The sequence below is a fragment of the Myotis brandtii genome, unplaced genomic scaffold (genome assembly GCF_000412655.1).
Source record: "Myotis brandtii unplaced genomic scaffold, ASM41265v1 scaffold324, whole genome shotgun sequence".
Classification (NCBI taxonomy): Eukaryota; Metazoa; Chordata; class Mammalia; order Chiroptera; family Vespertilionidae; genus Myotis; species Myotis brandtii.
In genome coordinates, this window is record NW_005362439.1 from 3748571 (window position 1) to 3769255 (window position 20685).

At 48.1% G+C, this 20685-nt stretch overlaps 4 protein-coding genes across 6 annotated transcripts; 3 read left to right on the forward strand and 1 right to left on the reverse strand.

The window, feature by feature from the left end:
- Window positions 1-2644: 2644 nt before the first annotated feature.
- On the forward strand, window positions 2645-5301 carry PTPMT1 (protein tyrosine phosphatase, mitochondrial 1). The gene is made up of 3 exons (XM_005870866.2): window positions 2645-2674; window positions 3508-3699; window positions 4968-5301. The coding sequence occupies exons 2-3, from the start codon at window positions 3556-3558 to the stop codon at window positions 5121-5123; spliced, it is 300 nt and encodes a 99-aa protein (XP_005870928.2). The 5' UTR covers window positions 2645-2674; window positions 3508-3555; the 3' UTR covers window positions 5124-5301.
- A 354-nt stretch (window positions 5302-5655) lies between these two features.
- Window positions 5656-10701, reverse strand: KBTBD4 (kelch repeat and BTB (POZ) domain containing 4). 3 transcript variants are annotated; one of them, XM_014543395.1, is made up of 5 exons: window positions 10540-10701; window positions 9431-9780; window positions 9116-9280; window positions 7695-7801; window positions 5656-7253 (listed from the first exon to the last, which is right to left on the reverse strand). In XM_014543395.1, the coding sequence occupies exons 2-5, from the start codon at window positions 9702-9704 to the stop codon at window positions 6393-6395; spliced, it is 1407 nt and encodes a 468-aa protein (XP_014398881.1). In that variant the 5' UTR covers window positions 9705-9780; window positions 10540-10701; the 3' UTR covers window positions 5656-6392. The 3 variants fall into 3 exon arrangements, with proteins under 3 accessions (XP_014398881.1, XP_005870903.1, XP_014398880.1); XM_005870841.2 differs by having other exon boundaries at window positions 9116-9733; XM_014543394.1 differs by having other exon boundaries at window positions 9116-9780.
- A 25-nt stretch (window positions 10702-10726) lies between these two features.
- NDUFS3 (NADH dehydrogenase (ubiquinone) Fe-S protein 3, 30kDa (NADH-coenzyme Q reductase)) lies at window positions 10727-17005 on the forward strand. The gene is made up of 7 exons (XM_005870838.2): window positions 10727-10871; window positions 10981-11046; window positions 12145-12242; window positions 12681-12830; window positions 13959-14084; window positions 14220-14339; window positions 16756-17005. Exons 1-7 carry the CDS (start codon window positions 10811-10813, stop codon window positions 16921-16923), a joined length of 789 nt encoding a protein of 262 aa, XP_005870900.1. The 5' UTR covers window positions 10727-10810; the 3' UTR covers window positions 16924-17005.
- A 594-nt stretch (window positions 17006-17599) lies between these two features.
- FAM180B (family with sequence similarity 180, member B) lies at window positions 17600-20205 on the forward strand. The gene is made up of 3 exons (XM_005870843.2): window positions 17600-18440; window positions 19241-19311; window positions 19530-20205. Exons 1-3 carry the CDS (start codon window positions 18284-18286, stop codon window positions 19923-19925), a joined length of 624 nt encoding a protein of 207 aa, XP_005870905.1. The 5' UTR covers window positions 17600-18283; the 3' UTR covers window positions 19926-20205.
- Window positions 20206-20685: the final 480 nt, after the last annotated feature.

Below are 20685 nucleotides of genomic sequence, written 5' to 3' on the forward strand. Positions count from 1 at the left end.
TGTCCCGGCCTGTTGGCCCCTTCAGAGGAGGGCCCGGTACTCTAAGCTTAAATGGCTGCGACTGGAGGTAGAAACTCATTGTGAAACAAAAACTGTTGGTGAAAGGCGTTTGAAAGTAGAGTTGACAGAGTCCGGTTACCCCTTTGTGCACAAATGTATTTTTAATTTCGGTAATTAAGAATCAGTAAGCAGCCCTGACCGGTTTGGCTCAGTGGACAGAGCGTCGGCCTGCGGACTGAAGGGTCCCGGCTTCGATTCCGGTCAAGGGCATGTACCTTGGTTGGGGGCACATCCCCAGTAGGGAGTGTGCAGGAGGCAGCTGATCGATGTTTCTCTCTCATCGATGTTTCTAACTCTATCCCTCTCCCTTCCTCTCTGTAAAAAAATCAATAAAATACATATTTTTTTAAAAATCAGTAACCAAATTTGAAAGGCAACTTTTCTTTGGCTTGCTGATCTCATTCATTCGACACTTACTGATCTCATTCATTACACACTTACTGAGCACTAAGTATGGGGGAGGCACTGCCCTAGGCATTCAAGACGAAGGCCCCATAAACTTGGAGAAGAAAAGCCACCCCCACCCCCAGAGTAAATTTATCATAAAACCCATTGAAAAACTGCATCGGGTTAATTTGGCTCTGACTTGAGGGTATTTTTATTGAGATGTGAGAGATGTGGTGGAGTTACAAAGTACTGTCATAAGGAAGTTTGGGCCTAAAACATAATCTTCATTAAGTGTGAGTGCCTGTCTGTGGGACTCTCCACGAGGTGATCAGGCATTGTCCTCTGTTGTGTTTGACCTCTACTAGCACGATACAGCTATCTTCCTTGTTTACTAGCATGGCCTGATGAAGATGCCGTAATTTCAACCTGTAGGTTTCTTGAAACCTGAAAGACATTTGTGACTCACATTTAAAATATATTGATTAGTGATGGCATGCATTTTTAAGGAATGGGTAACGGTTCCTTCCATTTCCCAAAGTACTTTGCCATAAAGCTTCAGAAGCTATTAGCCAGAATGGTAAATGTTCCTAGGTGTGGTCAGCCCTGTGGAGCAAGAGGAATCATAGAAAGGGCGTGGTTGCTGGCTGTGAGGTATTGACATTCGTACTAAGTAGCTATATTATCCCACTAGCCTAGAAAAAAGAAATCTCGCCCTAGCCGGTTTGGCTCAGTGGATAGAGCGTCGGCCTGCGGACTGAAGGGTCCCAGGTTCGATTCCGGTCAAGGGCATGTACCTTGGTTGCGGGCACATCCCCAGGAGGGGGTATGCAAGAGGCAGCTGATCGATGTTTCTCTCTCATCGATGTTTCTAACTCTCTATTCCTCTCCCTTCCTCTCTGTAAAAAATCAATAAAATATATTTTTAAAAAAAAGAAAAGAAAAAAGAAATCTCCAAAGCAGTGGGCCTCACATTGTAATATGATCTACCAGGCTCCTTAAAATATCATATTCCTAGGTACAAGCCCCAGAGAGTCTAACTCAGGAACTTCAGCTTGGGTTCCAGGATCTGAATATTTACCAACCACTGCAGGAGTTTCTGGTGTAATTCTCTATCATAAAACCCTAATATGCAAATGAACTGAACGGCAGAACAACTGGTCGCTATGAGGCACACTGACCACCAGGGAGCAGCTCCTACAGGGGGAGCGCTGCTCAGCCAGAAGCCAGGCTCTCCTGCCTAGGCAGTCCGATATCCCCCAAGGGGTCCTGGATTGCAGATTGCGAGAGGGCGCAGGACTGGCTGAGGAGACCCCCTCCCCCACCTCCCACCCCCAGTGCATGAATGTCGTGCACCGGGCCTCTAGTTGTAGCATAAGCTACACACTGCAAAGACGTTTGCTAATTTCATGAGCTTTATTGACCTTCATTCAGAGTTCTAAAGTCTCTGGTTCTAGCTAAGAGATTAACAAGAGTATCTGAAGGCTCAGTTTGCCAGAGGCCTTTTTTCTATTTCTGAGTCTTCTTCTTCACTTGATCTTAGCCAAAAGGCCGAGAAGCGATGAGAGTCTTCTTCTTTAAGTGTTAACATTGCAGTAGCAAAGGTATGTGCATTGTTTTAATTTAAAAATAACTTTATTTTGTTTTTTAGTATATACTTTTGATTTCAGAGAGGAAGGGAGAGGGAGAGAGATAGACACATCAAAGATGAGAGAGAATCATTGATTGGGTGCCTCCTGCATGCCTTCCACTGAGGATCAAGCCTCCAGCCTGGGCACCTGCCCTGACTTGGAATCAAATCATGACCTCCTGGTTCAGGGGTCGATGTTCAACCACTGAGCCACACTGGCTGGGAACTAACTCTACTTTCTACCACATACCCTCTCAAGAAAAAAGTGGTAATAGAAAGCTCTCAAAATACAGTAGCTCAACCCGGCAGCTAGGTCATTGCATAGGGACCAAGATTATGCAAAGAGACAGTTTCACAACTTTTGTAGATGAATTTTATATAGTTAACTAGAGGCCCGTTGCACGAAGAGATTCGTGCAATAGGCCTTCCCTTCTCCTGGCTGCCGGCACCGGTTTTTTTTCCGGCACCTGGGACCCAGGGCCACCCTTAGTCTTTGCTGCTCCGGCCGGAGCCGCCTTCAGTCTTCACTCTTCACTCCTACATATGCAAATTAACCGCCATCTTTTTTTGGGTTAATTTGCATACTCTCCTGATTGGCTGGTGAGCGTAGCAGAGGGACGATCAATTTACATGTTTGTCTATTATTAGGTAAGATGTTTTGCAGTTAAAAATTCAAATACCCAAAGGGCACTTTAAGAACACTTTAAATCTTGGACATAATTCTAACTCACCAGCATAGTTATTGTTTGGTAAAGACCAACCATGTAGGTCAGTCATTGCAAAAATACTTCTGGCCCTGGCTGGTGTGGTTCAGTTGGTTGAGTGCCATCCTATGCACCTAAAGGTCCCCAGTTTGATTCCTGGTCAGAACATATACCCAGACTTGAGGCTCCATCCCTTGTAGGGGTGTAGTCATGTGTTCGGGAGACCGTTGATTGATGTTTCTCTCACATTGATGTTTCTCTCTTGCCCTCGCTAAAAATATCAATAAGAACATATTAAAAAAAATTTTTTTTCTGGATAAAAGCAATACACAAAATATTTCTGTAAGAGTTTCTTGTTAGCCCTAACTGGTTTGGCTCAGTGGATAGAGCATCGGCCTGCGGACTCAAGGGTCCCAGGTTCGATTCTGGTCAAGGGCATGTACCTTGGTTGCGGGCACATCCCCAGTGGGGGGTGTGCAGGAGGCAGCTGATCGATGTTTCTCTCTCATCAATGTTTCTAACTCTCTATCCCTCTCCCTTCCTCTCTGTAAAAAATCAATAAAATATATTTTTTTAAAAAAAGAGTTTGTTAGAAAACAGTAAACAGTATATTCACAGTGTAGTAAATCCTGAAGCTTCCTTGTTGCTTTGCTACCTCTTGGGAGCCCATCTTCATGTGACTAACATTTGGCTTTTTTCATCCTTTTATGCTGGTGGACCTGGTCCCAGGAGTGGAGGAAAGTAGGAGTTGAGCAGCTGCGACTCAGCACAATAGACATGATTGGAATCCCAACCTTGACTAACCTCCAGAAAGGAGTTCAGTTTGCTCTCAAGTACCAGTCCCTGGGCCAGAGTGTCTACGTGCATTGTAAGGCTGGGCGCTCCCGAAGTGCCACTATGGTGGCAGCGTATCTGATTCAGGTAGGAGAGGTCTTTCTGGGTGGGTCCCCTTTACAGCAGATTTCCAGAACTTCAGTAGCATAGTCTACAGAGGGGTCTTGCTGGAAGGAGCCATGTCCCCCGTTTCAGACTGTTGGGAGGTAGAAAGTACCTAAGCTTGTCAATAGGCTGACCTGTGGCTGTGCCAGCTGCCAGCTATGTGACCTTATGCAAAAGTGGCTTCTCTCTCCGATGCTGTTTCCTTAAACTAAATGTGTTACTGAGTTTGAATGAGAAAGTATGTCAAACACTGACTTACAGCAGACACTCAATAAATGGAATTGCAAAGGATATTAACACCAGCTGAAGATGAGAAACACTTGTTAAAAATAGCATGTCTAGTACTGTAAATAGTGCTGATCACTTATGGCTCTGTAGTACTCAGATTTCTTCAAGTGTTTCAGAGTAGAGTTTTGGACATTAGTTTCTAGAAACAGGATCCAATGGAATTCCTCCTATCAATTTGTTATGATCAGCAGGTGGGACACTTACTAGTAAAAATATTTAGAAGCAAATACTCTTATCATTCCATTGTATGCCCCCTGCTTAGCTCATTTTTGTTAGCTGTCTGGCCCCTGCAGAGCATTTACTAAGTCATGTGGATAGTTTAAGGAAAAAGGAAATGTAAAGATAACCACCTGGCCTTGTTTGTGTTACTGTGGATTGGTGAGTACATGATTTAACAATACTAAAGCTTTGGTCATTAGGACTGTTTGCTGAAAACAGGGTCTCAGGAGGATATTTTGGGCCAAGTGAAAATTGAACCGGCAGGCTAGAATCTATATTTTCTTGGTTCTGTTGCGTTCTAAACCAGTAAGTTTGGGACACAAAGATAACCCTACCAGTAAAATTCAAAGTGCTGTTTTTCTAGTTATGGTGACAAGTTACATAAAAACATCTGCTCTTTCCAGGAAACTTGTACCCACTGGTCCAGCTCAGGGAGGACACCTAGTAGGCCTTGGCAGGCTTGGATTTAGGATCTGAGCGCCACACGTTCAACCTTCTTTTGCCAGAGTTTGGCAGAGCAAGAATTAAGTGGACTGACTTGTCCCCCTGGCCTGTAATTTGAGGCTGGTTAACTGAGAGTGCTAAACTGCTCTCCCTTATAATACATGGAACATGGTTTTTAACCCCTCTCCCCCCCAAAATGGAGTTTTTATAAAAATGAAATTCTGGGAGCCCATTAGCACCTGTCATTAGGTCAAGACACCTTACACCGGCTTCTTTCATTTTCCAACCCTGTACTTCAGGTGTACAACTGGAGCCCAGAGGAGGCTGTACGAGCCATCACCAAGATCCGGTCACACATCTTTATCAGACCTGGCCAGTTTGAAATTCTCAAGGAGTTCCACAAGATTACTGCAGAGGCAGCAAAGAAGGAGCTGTATCACCCGTCACAGACATGAAGCATGTGGATTAGAAAGAACTCAAGACAACCCTGCTGGCAATAGAATGCAAACGCTTAACAGGACCAATGGGGCTTAAGCCCAGGCAACATAACGGAAGTGTGCTAAGTAATGGGTCATTTTTCTCCCTTTGTCATGGTTTCGGTTTCCTGAAATAACACTGTTGTATGGCTAGAAAGATTTAGCCTGGCTTTTATTTGCAGGGTATGGGGATGTGGGATAGGGATGAGGATGTCTTATTTTTTTAATAAGGTCAAAGATATCTATCATGCACCTACTGTTGCACCTGGTGATATTTAGCACCATAACTCAAAGACATTTAACACTAGGAAAGAGAAGAAATATCAGCTCTGGCTCTTTGCCACTATCAGAATCTCAATTCACTGGCCCCTCACTTTTGGAGCAGCAATCCTGTGTATAAAAAAGGAAATATGGTATTCAATCGGGATTGTGGCTGACTTAGAAATGTGTGTGCATGTAATTAGTTTCCCTCAGGAAATCACTCCTTCAGAATTCAAAACAGACACACGTATCCCTCTAGAAACTTTATTTGTATGAACAGTTTCTAGCTCTAGACTGGACTTAGAGCTTTTAAAAGAGTAGAGACCTTATATATTTGAGTTTGAAAAATGTTTCTGCTATTAATAAAAATAATCCTTTCTACTGTTTTCTGGCTTATCCCTTAGAGTAAGCCAAAAATCAAACTGAAATATACATTTCCTGACAGATAGATGAGAAAGCAATAGACACAATGTCCAGAATTTTAGAGTTGACTCTTGCTGGTGAAGGACACCTTCAGTTTTGTCCATTCTCCCACCAAAGCCTGAAGGAAAAACTCTTAAAACACCTAATTCTTTGTGAAAAAGTTACCAAATAACTTTGCAGACCATAGAAGAAAGACTGGGCATTTTTCCTTTTGTCTTGGGGTCAGGGTTGCTTATATTTAACACTGATCAGGTAAGGAGGGGAGGCTGTACCTAAGATCCGAGGAGCGCTTGCTCTGAGCAATCGGCGGTGGGCACAGGATCACCAGGGATGGCAGAGAACAGGCTGACCTGCACTCATTCAAGCAGCCAGCTGAGCAGTGGCAGTCTAGAAAGCCCCACAGTGGCTACCCCTATGGATTCAGGGAAGGGCTGAGTGCTGCCTTTTGAACATGTGCCACAAAATAACATAGTACTCTGAGCTGGGATTTTGGAGACTTCCAGTTTGTACGGGTAGGTACTGGAAAAGGGGAGGACAGAAGTCAGCCGCTCTTCCCCCACTGCCTTATGCCAGCACAAACTGCAAATTAGTAAGCAGCACCTTAATGCCTCTGGTGACTGTTATAGTTGAAGTGGCAGGGTCAAGCTTGTAGGTGTTGGCATCCCCCTTCTTATATCGATCCCGAAAAACATAAATGCTCCCATTACAGCTGGCGATCTTCCAGAGGGGTGGGGTCGAGCTCCAGGCCTCAGGAAGGCAAAGCCGGGTAAAGCTGTCTAGCAGGGGATTGTAGCAGACCAGGGAGTCCCCTTCAGCCACGATGAACACCAGATCCTTATGCACCGCGGCATGCATGCGGCCGGCAAAGGGCAGCACATAGGGCTTCATGTAGCACTTGTCTGTCTCTGTGTCAAAGCACTGGATGAGTCGGGAAGGTTTGGTAAAGAAGTCCAGGTCATTCTCCTCCCCCCCCAGTAAGTAGATGATCCCGTTGAGATTGGCTCCAGCGGCCCCTGACACAGCCACCTCTAGCTGTGTTGTCTCTATCCAGATGTTATAATCTACCTGGTAATAGATAACTGCATTGGAGAGGGTATCCTGCAGTGTCTTGCCACCCAGTGAATATATAGCATCTCTCCCGGGCACAGACACCATGGTGTGCTGGAGCCGGTCCCGGGGTAAGGGCGCACACCACTCCCAGTCCACAGTGGCGTTGTTACACTTCCACATGCGCCGTGGGATGGACCCTCCTACCACGTACAAGTCTCCACCATGCTTGCAGGCTGCAGTGATCTGGTGGCACAAACTGTTTTGGCCACGTACACTGATGGAGTCATCTTCAGCACAATGCAAGGACACAGCCAATGAGTGGGTACGAGATGACTCTTTCCCGATGAGATAAATGTGCACATTCTCCCCAATTTCCTATTGGAAAATTTAAAATTATAAGTGATATCTACCGATTCTAGGCTAAGGCTCAGCTTAGACTCAATGCTTTAAGGTCTTAGGCCACACACTTGCATTTTGCTCTAGCCTACTCCCCTCCGGTTTCTGTGTGTCACCCTGACTCTCCTCCAATCACTTTTCAGGCATTTTATGCCGGGGCGGAGAATCTGTTGCACTCATCCTTTCAGCTTCTTAAAACTACCATGAGCTGGTGATTCAGACAAAGGGTGCTTAGGATTGTTAATGCAGTGATGAAAGTAGTTCCATCAAGGAGCTTTGGAGCTCAGAGGCACACATATCCTTCTCCCCCAGCTCCTATCAACTTCAAGCCAGAGACAATCACCATCAAAATGGCCAGCCCAATTGACAGGTGTAATACATGGCTAGTATAGTGTCCCAATCCAAAGAAATCTGCCTTACCTTCAAGCTACTCTTGAGTGACTCTGCAAAAGACTCTCTTTCCTCTTTATTAAAATTGATCCAGGCTTCTATTGCCTCTGTTGGGTTCTGGGAACATGGAACTCCATCTGTTGAGACCCAAAGGAAAGGCATGGTCAATGGCACTCGGACAATCCAAAAGGGAGATCTAGCCCTAACTGGTTTGGCTCAGTGGATAGAGTGTCGGCCTGCGGACTGAAGGGTCCCGGGTTCGATTCTGGTCAGGGGCATGTGCCTTGGTTGGGGGCACATCCCCAGTGGGGGGTGTGCAGGAGGCAGCTGATTGATGTTTCTAACTCTCTATCCCTCTCCCTTCTTCTCTGTAAAAAAAATCAATAAAATATATATTAAAAAAAAACAAAAGGGAGATCTAGAGCCAGGGACTTTAAATATATGAATCACTTTGTTAGACTAATATGTATGTATGTGTACATGTATGAGAAAATCTCAAATTGCCTTTTAATCAAAATGGGTGGTTTGATATACTCCCATTTTCCACAGAAGCAATCTATTGGGCTGCAGAGCTCACACCTAAAGTATGTGTATATCTCACTTGCAGTATCAGGATTGTAACCTAAACTTGGCCAATCACTTAAAATATTTTTAGGGCCCAGCTGGCATGGCTCAGTGGTTGCACGTCAACCTATGAACCAGGATGTCATGGTTTGATTTCCTGTCAGAGCACATGCCCAGGTTGTGGGCTTGATCCCCAGTAGGGGGCGTGCAGGAGGCAGCCAATCAATGATTCTCTCTCATCGATGTTTCTATCTCTCCCTCTCCCTTCCTCTCTAAAATCAATAAAGATATATTTTTAAAAAAATTTTTTTAGGTATCTTGACTTATCCATCATTCATCATAAATTTACTTAGGTAACAGGTACATGCAGAGTGCAGAATAGATAAGAACACCTATGACCCTAGCTGGTTTGGCTCAGTGGATACAGCGTTGGCCTGCGGACTGAAGGGTCCCAGGTTCGATTCCAGTCAAGAGCACATGCCCGGGTTGTGGGCTTGATCCCCAGTAGGGGGCGTGCAGGAGGCAGCCAATCAATGATTCTTATTGATGTTTCTATATCTCTCCCTCTCCCTTCCTCTCTGAAATCAATAAAAATATATTTAAAATAAACAAAAAACAAATAGAAAAAAGAACACCTATGCACAGGGGAGATTAGAGTATACATACAAATACTTCCTTACTACCTTATGCTCCTTTTCTTTTCCTGGAGTCTTCCTCAAAAGGGGACTCTGTCTCTGACAGCAGCTACACTAAATCTCAACTCAATTCCTTTCAGAAGATATCTAAATTCCCACCAATACTGTAAACTAACACCAGGAAGCCTGAGGGTTTCTTTCTCTTGAACTAGAACATGCACTGGGTATGATATGCCCCCTCCCTCAACTTACCGGAGATGATATCGGTGAGTAGGTGGTGGGGCAAGTGGAGAAATTCCTCTGTGTCCTGCAGCTGGGCTAGGTGGGCCTTAGCACAGTGCTTGGCAGCAGTGTAGAGCTCAGGATCACTGTGCCGATCTGCCAGCCACATCACCTGAAGGCAGTTCCCCACCTGCACTGTGCGGGCCAAAAACCGAGAACATTCCTCAAAGAGAGATGTTAGCTGATACATATCTGACACCTCATAAATTTCCTGCAGCTCATCAGCTCTAAGTTTCACAGTCCCATGGTAGATATAATCAACCAGAAGCTGGAAAACAGACTCACTGACATCCTGCAGCACAATCACCCGGTTGTGGGCCTCCTTCAGGTTGGACGTGAACATGGACCGGAAGAAGCAGCTTTGAGCTGAGAGGACCAGCCGGTGGAGCTGAAACTCCCGGCCTTCCACTGAAATGGTGACGTCAGCAAACAGCTCTTCCTCCAGACACAGTTTCATGATGCCCTGAGCCACACGGCCTGAGTGTGACCGATCTTTGAAAGTGTAGTTCACAAAGTAGTTTTCATCCATTAATGCTCCAGGCTCCTCTGGTGATTCCATGGTAGCCAACTTCTCTCTCTGCCCGTTGTCTGCAAAGTAACACCACCCTCAATAACAAGGAATCCACAGCCACAGTCTATGAATCAAATGGTGCAATTCAGAGGGAGAAGGAAAAAGTGATTGTTAACAAAGTGGGCCCAGATTATCCTTAATCCTGACCCCGCCAGTAACATCTCTGATGATCTCCTTCAACTACAGCTGGGTTCATTCTGCAATGGCACCACAAGCCTACTAAAATCAATACAATTTCTTACTATGGGTGTTTCCTTTCCGTGATGTAACAAAAGGCCTGGAATTTTTGGTCAAGGCATGAAAACAAGTGGTTGGAGTAAGCCAATTATCTTAAAAACCTGGCAAAGAGCCTTAAAACCAAATAACTACTGGGTATAAAACTAGAGAGGTTCTGGAGAGTAGAACAAGGCAAAAAACACACCCCAAATCCTTGTGTCCAGGTAGACGCTCTCCCTCCCCCGGCGCTCGCATGAAGTCCAGACCTTCTACTCTGAGGCTTGGCAGGAACATCTGTCAGCCCCACATCTGCTCTTTTCTGAGTTTCTCCCTCGCATTTCTCAGTTCACCCTAATCACTCCCCAAGGCTCCGGAACTCGAGAGAGAGCCAGTCGTCCCAAGCCCAGGGCACAAGGAGGCCCATTGCCACGTGCAGTGTCGCCGCTCCACCTGGAGTCGGCCTGGAAACGGGAAACGGTCGCCGGGGAAACCGTCCTCCGCACGGCCGCCCCCCAGGCCCGCCAGCCCCGTCAAAAGCTTAGCTAAGGAAGCGGGGAAGGGGTGTGGAATGTGGAACCCAGAACCCCGCCCCTTCCCCTCCTCTCACCGTTCCGATTCTTTAGGGTCCTCGCCTTCTTTCCAGATTCTGCCACACCAAGCTAGGGCCACGTTCACCTCACGGTTTTCCCACCAGCTTGCCTTGTTTTCTCACCTGCTTCCCTTCCTATCATTCGGAAGCCCGGATCCCGGAACCTCTGCTTTTGGCCCGGCGTCCGCCCGGAAGAAAATATAAGGCACACTTCCGCTTCCGGTCCGTGTCCTTGTGGCTCCGTGTCCTGTAGGTCTTGCCTTTGCTGCTTGGTCTGCATCTGGGGATCATGGCGGCCGCCGCTAGGGCCTGGTGTCGGGGGCTCGTGGGGGCCGTGGCGCTGCCCAGGGGTGAGCAGGGGATGACGGGATGAGGCTCGGGGCAGGAGGGCGGGCGACCAGCGCAGGGAGCCCCCCAGGCCTCACCTTGCGCTCCTGTGCCTTTTATCTCCCCGTGCAGGGGTTGGACGACCCTCGGCGCTGTTGCTGCCGGTGAGGAGGGAAAGCGCTGCGGCCGACAAGCGCCGTGAGTATGTGCGGCCCGGCCCTTCTCGGGACTGCGGGCGGGGGCTCCTCATTCCCTTCGTCATGTTTGTCCTTGCTCTGGGATGCCCTTCCCTGCGGCCTGGCAAGTCTACCTGTCCTTGGAGAGCTGACTGCTACGATCCTCACTCTGCAGGCCGAATCGGGCCCTCCCTGTGCCCTTAGGTCCCTCTGTTATGTCCATGATTGCCTCCTTGTCCACTTCCGTGATTCTGTTTTTCTGATTAAACTGTCAGCTGTTTGAGAGCAGGAAACATAATATTTGGGCCTTGGAGCCCAATATAGAGCCTGTCGTCATAGTAGCTTACATTGAGTGCTTATTGTGTGCCAGGCACCTGGGAAGTGTTTTTATGAATGGTCTTAAAGTCCTCACAACAATCTCATGAGGTAGATAGTATTTTCAAACTATGAATCAGGCTGGAAACAGTTCAGAGAAATAACTTGCTCAGGGTTACAACACTATTGAGTGACAGAGCAGGCCTGCTTGCTGCCAGAGGCAGAGAACAAATAGCCATTACCCTGCAGTTTATGCCGTTTGGGTGCTCAGTGATTAGGTTGCATGAATGACTGTATAGAGATACGTTATAGACAATGTAAGCCAACTGGGAGTCAGGAGACCTGGCATTTCCCCCTTTTTGGGTCTCAGTTGCTTCATCTATGCACAAAAAAATAAGGTTCAACTGGAGAGTCTGTGAGAGCTCGTAAGCCCTGAACTTCTTCCTTGAGAGCCTGCTATGAGCCAGGTGCTAAGGAGATGCACAGAAGCAAACATTCTGGCTCCCACCCTTATGGAGTCTGGTAAGAGAGCAGAGACATATGTTGCTTTAACAGAAATGCAGGCTTTATGAAAGGAAGAACCATGGAGTAGTTTTGAGAAGAGGCAAACATGCCAGCTTCAATATGAGAGTCTTTGCAGACTGTGTAGGTGGCATTTCCCCTAAGGTTTCATCACTTCCTATTCCCTCCATCCTCACCTTTCTCAAAGTTCTACGGGGAGCCTCTTATAAGCCCAGACTAGATTGGATGCAGGGCTGGTTGCTGTCTTTGCCATTTGTTTGTTAAATATGCCTTCTCCTTTCAGCCACTGTCAGACCACGGAATGATGTGGCCCACAAACAGCTCTCAGCTTTTGGAGAGTATGTGGCTGAAATCCTGCCCAAGTATATCCAACAAGTTCAGGTAATATTCAGTACTGTTGTTTGGCCGGGGTCAAGAAAGAACCATATTCTCAGGTCATGTGGGAGTGGGCAGCCTGGGATCAAAAACCACAGATTCTGCCCAGCCAGTGTGGCTCAGTGGTTGAGCATCAACCCATGAACCAAGAGGTCACTGCTTCAATTCCTGGTCAGGGCATATGCCCGGGTTGCAGGATTGATCCCCAGTAGGGCTGTGCAGGAGGCAAACGATTGATGTTTCTCTCTCATCAATTGTTTCTCTTTAAAATCCTCTCCCTTCCCCTCTCCTCTAGAATCAAGAAAAACATATTTTTTAAAAAGCCCCACAGATTACTCCATCCCAACTCAGGTTTCTTTCTCTGCCTTAAATCAGAGAATACGCTAAAGTTAGTTGCTCCCTTGGTAGCTCTTTATGTCTCTACCTCCTGTTTCATGTCTGCAGGTGTCCTGCTTCAATGAGTTGGAACTCTGTATCCATCCTGATGGAGTCGTTCCAGTGCTGACTTTCCTCAGGGATCACACCAATGCACAATTCAAATCCTTGGCTGACTTGACAGCAGTGGACATCCCAACCCGGCAGAACCGTTTTGAGGTCAGTCAGGAGGTTTGAGAAGGTTTTTGGGGGTAAAGGAAGGAAAGGGAACAGAACACTTTTAGACTAAGAGTTGCCAGTAGGAACCATAGCCTTCTTAGTTTTAGTTGGGTCAGACAGCTTAACAAAACAGTTAAACTAGAGCCTCAGCATCAGGCAGGCCTCGAGTTTAAATCCTGGCTCTGCCATCTATACACTGTGTGAATATTTTGTTTAATCTTTTTTTGACTTTTCATTTTCTTTTGGGCAGAATAAGTATAAAATTGTCCCTAACTCAGGTTGGTTGTGAGGATTAAATGAGATAGTACGGGTAGATTACTAGCACACAAGTTTTCAATATATTTAACTATTGACATTTACTGATAATATACTATTTGCCAGATCCTGGGACAGAGAAATAACACCCAATAACTGCCTTTCCAGGAGTCCCTCAAACTCTAGTCAGGAAGGATACATAAACAGCTTAGTGTAATAACATATGACACATGGTATGTTAAAGATGTGCTATAATAATGAAGGAGGACCACTTAGCCCTGTCTGGAGGCTTCTTTGAAGGGAGAGAGAATGTTTGTGCTGAGTCTTAATGGATGACCAGAAGACTAGAAATTAGTTCAGTGAGGATTGGGATTGGGGGAGATGTGGTTTGGAGACATCCTAGACCAGTGATGGCGAGCCTATGACACGTGTGTCAGAGGTGACATGAACTCATTTTTTTGGTTGATTTTTCTTTGTTAAATGGCATTTAAATATATAAAATAAATATCAAAAATATAAGTCTTTGTTTTACTATGGTTGCAAATATAAAAAAAATTTCTATATGTGACACAGCACCAGAGTTAAGTTAGGGTTTTTCAAAATGCTGACACGCCGAGCTCAAAAGGTTCGCCATCACTGTCCTAGACAAAGGGAATAGCATGAACAAAGACACGTATGCCGACTGCTGAGCAGCTACATGTTAGTGTGGCTTAGGCCTTTGAAAGCAGTTGTAAGTACAGGAGGATCTTGAGGTTTTGAGCTTCAGGATAGAAGGCAGATTTATCTAATTCACCTTGTGTCATCATTGATATTCCCCCTCAGGGACTTCAGCTTGTGGCCATCTTGGTCCTCCATTTCCTTTGTTCTCCCTAGATTGTTTACAACCTGCTGTCTCTGCGCTTCAACTCCCGCATCCGTGTGAAGACCTATACAGATGAGCTGACACCCATTGAGTCCTCCGTCTCTGTGCATAAGGCAGCAAACTGGTATGAGAGGGAGGTGAGTTACTGGGCATGGTGGACCGTGCTTCTGAGCCAGAGTTGCAGAATTGGTTGGAACTACTGTGGGCAGCATAGCCCCTTACCCCCATGTTGGCCATGATGGACTGGTTGCCCGAGGGCCTCTTTTTTCTAGATCTGGGACATGTTTGGAGTCTTCTTTGCTAACCACCCTGACCTAAGAAGGATCCTGACAGACTATGGCTTTGAAGGACATCCTTTCCGGAAAGACTTTCCCCTGTCTGGCTACGTTGAGGTAGGAGCCTTGGAACTGTGATAGCAGCCTCAGGGAAGGACTGGCAGGGGACCTGGGAGATCCTGGGCATGGCAGGAAATATGGTTTGTGGATTGTGGTGGTTTAAGAGCATTGGCTCTGGATTCAAATCCTAGCTCCACTTTTATAATTTGGGGCAAGTTACGAATTTCTCTATGACAGTTTTACTCATCTGTGAATTGGGAACAATAATAGTACTTAACCAATAAGATTTGCAGTGTTCTAAATGATGTATGTGTAATACCTGGTGTACTATAAATGGTCAGTTGATGCTAGCCATTATTGTAGTGATCATTTGAATGATCAGGGCAGCCTTGAGAACACAGAGTCTGTCCCCAAGATCTGAAAGTGGAATGTTATTTTACCCTACCCTGGATCTCTGAGAAGGAAGCTGACAGGGAAGACACTGAATATTCAGCCTTTGAGAATGGCCAGAGGCAGGACCAGTAACATCCTATCTAATAAAGAGAGAATATGCTAATTGGCCATCATGCCATTGCAAAGATGGTGGCACCCATAGCCAATAAGGAGGGAATATGCTAATTGACTGCCCCGCCCTCAAAGATGGCAGCACCCACAGCTACAAGATGGTGGCTCCCAGTCCCCTTAGCCCCACAGGGGCAGCAGGCTCCCAGCAAGGCCGGGCCTACCCCCAGGTGAGCCCGGCCACTCTGCACACCTGCCTCCGGAGTCCCCCAGTCCCCTCAGCCCCCCAGCCGCCCAGGGCCGCCCGAGGCTCAGGCAACCAGGGCCGGCTGAGGCTTGCGCTGCCAGCAGTGGCAGCAGCAGGGGTGTGATGGGGCGTTGCCTTCCCCTGATCGCCTCCCCCTCCTGAGGGCTCCTGGACTGTGAGAGGGGGCAGGCCAGGCTGAGGGAACCCCCCTCCAGGGCATGAATTTTCATGCACCGGGCCTCTAGTGTGATCATAAGGGCCTTATAAAGAAGTTCAGTGCTTTGCTTTACCATCCATGTGCTGCAGGTTGTTTGTCAGCGGGGAGATGCTCTATTGTGTACATTAACACCAGTGATTTTGTAGCAGAGTGACTTAGAAATACCAAGATAGTGGCAATCCAGCCCTTCTCTTTAGTGCTCAAATGCTCCTGTATTTTGCATGGTTCCCTTTCCTTCTCAAGCTACTTCTGGTCAGGATTACTTCCCTCTCTTCTCCCTTTGTTTCACCCCAACTGTCCCCCTAATTTGGACGGCCTCTTAACCCTACAACTTGTTTGTTCTTATCTTATCCAGCTGATCCTCCAATAACAAGAAAAGCCATGCCAAATTGATTGCCTCAATTAAAAAAGCAAATTAGCCCTGGCCAGCATTGCTCAGGGGTTAGTGTCAGCCCATGTATCAAAGGGTCCCAGGTTCGATTTCCAGTCAAGGGCACATACCTGGGTTGCAGATTCAATCCCTGGCCCCAATCAGGGTGTGTATAGGAGGCAACTAATCAATGTGTGTCTCACAGCAATCTTGCTCTCCCTCAATCTCTTTCTCCCTCTCTCTCCCTCTCCCCTACTATTCCTCCCTTCCACTCTCTCTCTAAAAAAAAAAAAAAAATCAATGGAAAAAATATCCGGTGAGGATTAACAACAACCAACAACAACAAATCTTTACACTGAAAACAACAACATATTGCCAAGAGAAATTAAAAAGACCAACATAAGTGCTGGCTGGATAGTTCAGTTGGTTAGAGCATCCTCCCAGTATACTAAGGTTGTAGGTTCAAAACCCAGTCAAGGCATATACAAGAAGCAACCAGTGAATGCACAAATGAGTGGAACAACAAATTGCTATTTTCTTTCTCTAAAAAATTAAAAATAAAATTTTTTCACATCTGAGCCCCCTGAGAGTCTCAAGCTTGAAGCCGGGGACAAGAAACCTGAAGCCAAGTAGCTCAGGTTTTTACTCAGACCAAATAAAAAGACCAACATAAATTGATGGTTATACCATGTTCTTGGATTAAAAGACAAATTGATTGCCTCACATCTTTTATTTTATTTTTTTTATTGCCTCACATCTTGACACCAATAATGCCAAGGCCCCTAGGCCTGAACTTTAGTGCCTGCCAGTTAGGTGTACTCTTTTCAGCCACTGACTTGTTCTCTAATCCTGGGCAAATTCTTATCTTATAAAGTGTGTGGATGGGTGAGCAAATTCAGTTCAGCTGGAAAGAGCTCATAATGGGATGGTGGGCAGGTGAGCCTGACTGGGTGATGGCAGGGCATGAGACAAAGGGCATTTTGGACTATGGTTAGTAAGTAACAGGTGTGGATGGAGACTTGAAACAGGCTGGGACAGGAATCAAGAATAGAGAAGTAAAGGGGCCGGCATGGGGAAGTGGGCTGCTTGCTGTAACAAGGCCTTGCTCCGCGCACAAACCTGCCTTTTTCTTCTGCAGTTACGCTATGATGATGAAGTGAAGCGTGTGGTGGCTGAGCCGGTGGAACTGGCCCAAGAGTTCCGCAAGTTTGACCTGAATAGCCCATGGGAGGCTTTCCCTGCCTATCGCCAGCCCCCTGAGAGTCTCAAGCTTGAAGCCGGGGACAAGAAACCTGAAGCCAAGTAGCTCCAGGGAAGGCATACGGATCCTAGAAAGCGCCTTATCTATAATTGAGTCTGTGTAAATAAAATCCTACTTAGACTTACCATTTCCTGTGTGCTTATCAACATGAAGTTTTTACTCAGGAGAGGGGATATGGCAGGCAGGAGTTTTCCCTGCTGACTACCAAACTGGGAGTCTGTTTTAACGGGACTGAATAGTGCAGTTACAGATGTGGTGACCTGCAGGCCTGGATGTATTTCTGAAGGGTGTTCTGCAGCTGAAATTCAAAGTTCATATAGCACACAGGCCTCAGGGTGGGTGTGGCATGGCCTCTAGCAGGGTCTCAACAACTGCTGGAGAAAGCCCATGTCTGGCAGTAGCTTATGTGTCCAGGGGCCTGGGTGGAACCAGGAAACCACTATCCACCCTCATTCCATCCAAATATCCACAGGGTTCCATGAGCTGCAGCTCCTTTTTGAGTCTTGAACCCTGTAACCTGACAGCCCATCATGCTTGATCTAAGGGAATCTTCCTAGACCAGTGATGGCGAACCTTTTGAGCTCGGCGTGTCAGCATTTTGAAAAACCCTAACTTAACTCTGGTGCCATGTCACATACAGAAATTTTTTGATATTTGCAACCATAGTAAAACAAAGACTTATATTTTTGATATTTATTTTATATATTTAAATGCCATTTAACAAAGAAAAATCAACCAAAAAAATGAGTTCGTGTGTCACTGCTGACACGCATGTCATAGGTTCGCCATCACTGCCCTAGACTCTGGCCTGAGCCAAGAATGTTGTAAACAAGCAGAGGAGGACCCAGGGCTGAGGCAAATGACATTCGGGAGCTGCAGAGCTTCCAGGGGATAGGACTCCCCACCCGAGCTGGTCTGGACTCTGTGTTCAGCCGGTCTGGCTGAGTGCCTGAGGTGGAAGTGCTTGGCTTTGCCTGCCCATGGCACTGTCCAGTCGGTCGGGGATGCATTTGTAGGACTGAGCTTTGCAGCTGATGCTCTTGGCTGCTGAGGGGCTCCCTGGAGGCTGGGCTGGGGACTGGGCGTCCGGAGTTGGGCTCAGCTGCAGGATGTTTTGGGTTTGAGGACAGATAAATAGTAAGGTAGTATTACGGCCTGGGCTCTTCCCTACCTTTTAGGAGGGCCAAGCTCAAGCTGTTTGCTACCCAACACCTTTTTTCTATTAACTAAGAATCCGGCCCATCTGGGTAGCAACAGCCTCCTGCTGCCAACAACCAAGGATTTCACATTTCTACGGGATGGAAAGAGCCCTGGGAAGCCAGAGCCAGCTCCTCCCTGTTTTGCTTTGAAGACTGACACGCAAAGCAGGGAACACTTGAGCAGCCTGCAGTGGAAAGCTGGAGCCATGGTGTGTGGCAAACGGATGCAGGAGCAGAGAGCAGCCAGGGAGAGCAGAACTCGGAGGACGTGGTGGGGCATGGCGGGGAAAATTAAGTTCCTGGCTTGGCTAATGGTAGCCATCTGCCTCCTCCCTGGGTTGACTACAACCCAGCGCCACGAAGGTACCAGGGCTTCAGGGTGGGGTGGATGGGAACCAAGGAAGGCTGCTGGCTAATAGCAGTTATAGTTGGTTCTATCTGAGCCTAGCAGGGCCTCGGGATTGTGGGCTGACGTGTGCTGCAGAGGTTAATGGCGTGGGCCCCTCCCCTAGAACAGGAAAGGTCCAGGTGAAGTGAAGGGAGATAAACGTAGGTGCTGACCCTGGACAGAGTTGTGCCTGGGCTTATTCTGGTTGATGCCTGAAGCAGTTTCCCTTGATCTGCCCTGGGCTTGGAACAATCATTTCAAGGGACGGGTGCACCCTGGGGTGGGATGAAGGAAGCTGTAACAGACATTCTGCCTTGCCTGGTCTCCCTGCCTTGCATACCATCACTACTGAGGAGTAAGGAAGGAGTGGGTTCTTTCCAAAAGGGGTCCTCAATCTTTGAGGAAGGTCACTGTTTTAGGTTACACTGTAAACCAGATGATAGGGAGGGAGGGGGAGTGGGAAGTAAAGTGTCTCGTGACCCGTTGCCCTGGAGCTCTTGGCCAAGGGAATTGCGAAGTTCAAGGAGTTCTGGACATTTGCTGAGGTGCTATCTGGGTTTCGGATGATCTTGGAATAAGACCTATGCCTGGGGTGGTAAATGTCAATGTGTGTATGTGTGTAGGGAGTGTGCGGGTGGGGGGGAATGGAATGGCAATCCTACTCTTGCAGCTAAAACCTCTAGACACTCTTAGAGGCAGCTAAGGGGCACTTCTGGGAAGTTGGGTTGTTTAGGACGGAGCTTGGCAGGGGCCTGACTTCTCTCTGCTGCCCCAGGGCAGCCCATGGACAGCACCAGCGTGGCAAGTGGCCTGCAGGAGCCAGAGGCCCCGGAAGTGATGTTTGAGGTCTTTCCTCCAGCTTGGGACATGGGGGTGGGGGTGAGGGGGCAGTGTCCAGAGGTCCCTAAACTCAGAGTTGGGAAGGGGGATGTCTCAAGCTGGGCTTGCTGGGGGAGGGGGCCACCCAGCATGGGACCTACTGCCTGCTTATGCCCCCCTGGCCCACTCTAGCTCCCTACCCTGCCCCGGAGCTCAGCCCACTCCTTAAACAGCTCCCCTTGCAGCTGCTCTGGGCCAGGCTGGAGCTGGATGTCACGGGGCAGCTGCACATCCAGGACGAGGAACTGGCATCCACACGTCCAGGCCGCCGACTCGGGCTCCTCCTGCAGCACCACGTGCCCAGTGACTTGGAGGGCGCTGAGCAGCGGCTGCAGCAGTTCCAGGACCTGCGGAAGGGGCCTCCTCTTAGCCCCTGGGATTTTGAACATCTGCTCCTCACCGGCCTATCCTGTGTCTACCGGCTCCACAAGGCTTTGGAGGCTGAGGAGAGGGGTCGCTGGGCCCAGGTCTTTGCCCTCCTGGCACAGGAAACACTCTGGGACCTGTGCAAAGGCTTCTGCCCCGAGGGCCAGCCTCCTTCTTTGGGGCCCTGGGCCTCAATCCTTGACCCCTTCCCCTGACCCTCCCCTTTCACCCTAATTCCCACCCCCAAGCCAGACTCATCCTGGGCAGAGGCTTCCATATGGCACCTGGTTCTTCCCACCGTGTTCCGGTTCTTGGGCTTAGGGCTGCACCCTGGACCATGCTTACCTCTCCCCCGTCTTCTTCCCTGGGCCCTGACAGGCAAAGAGGCCAGACTCTGGGTGCCAGGCAGCAGGTGCAAAACTAAAGGCAGGACTTGCAGGCAGTGTGTGTGGTGTGTGGTTGGTGTGTGTGTGGTTGGTGTGTGTGTGTGAGTGGGGTGTGGGGTGTGGTGTGTGTGTGTATGTGGTCTGTGTGGGGTGTGGGGTGCGTGTGGTGTGCGTGTGATGTGTGTGTGGTCTGTGTGGTGTGTGTGTGTGTTGGGGTCAGGACTGAGACGTGTGTTTTAAAAGATGCTGGAAGGGAAGCCACCCCTAAGTCGGGGGTCAGGCCCCGGCCCTCCCTTGGCGTCCTGAGGCCCTGGGCATCCAGGGGACCTTCTGAATGCTCCACACCCCATCTCGGTGCCCCTTGAAGCCCAGCCACTGCTCCGGGCCCTGAACCTCCACGTCCCCACTGGGTGGGGGACAGCCTGGCGTTCTTGGTTTGTCTGTTGGGAGTGAAGGGGAGCGGGTGGAGAAATGCACATACCAGGGCAGGAGGGATGTGCCGGGTCCATCTCAACAAGCCCACGGGGAGCGGTCACAGGAGGGAACGAGGCTGGGAGGGAGCGAGCTGGCGGGGAGCCCCTGACCCCGT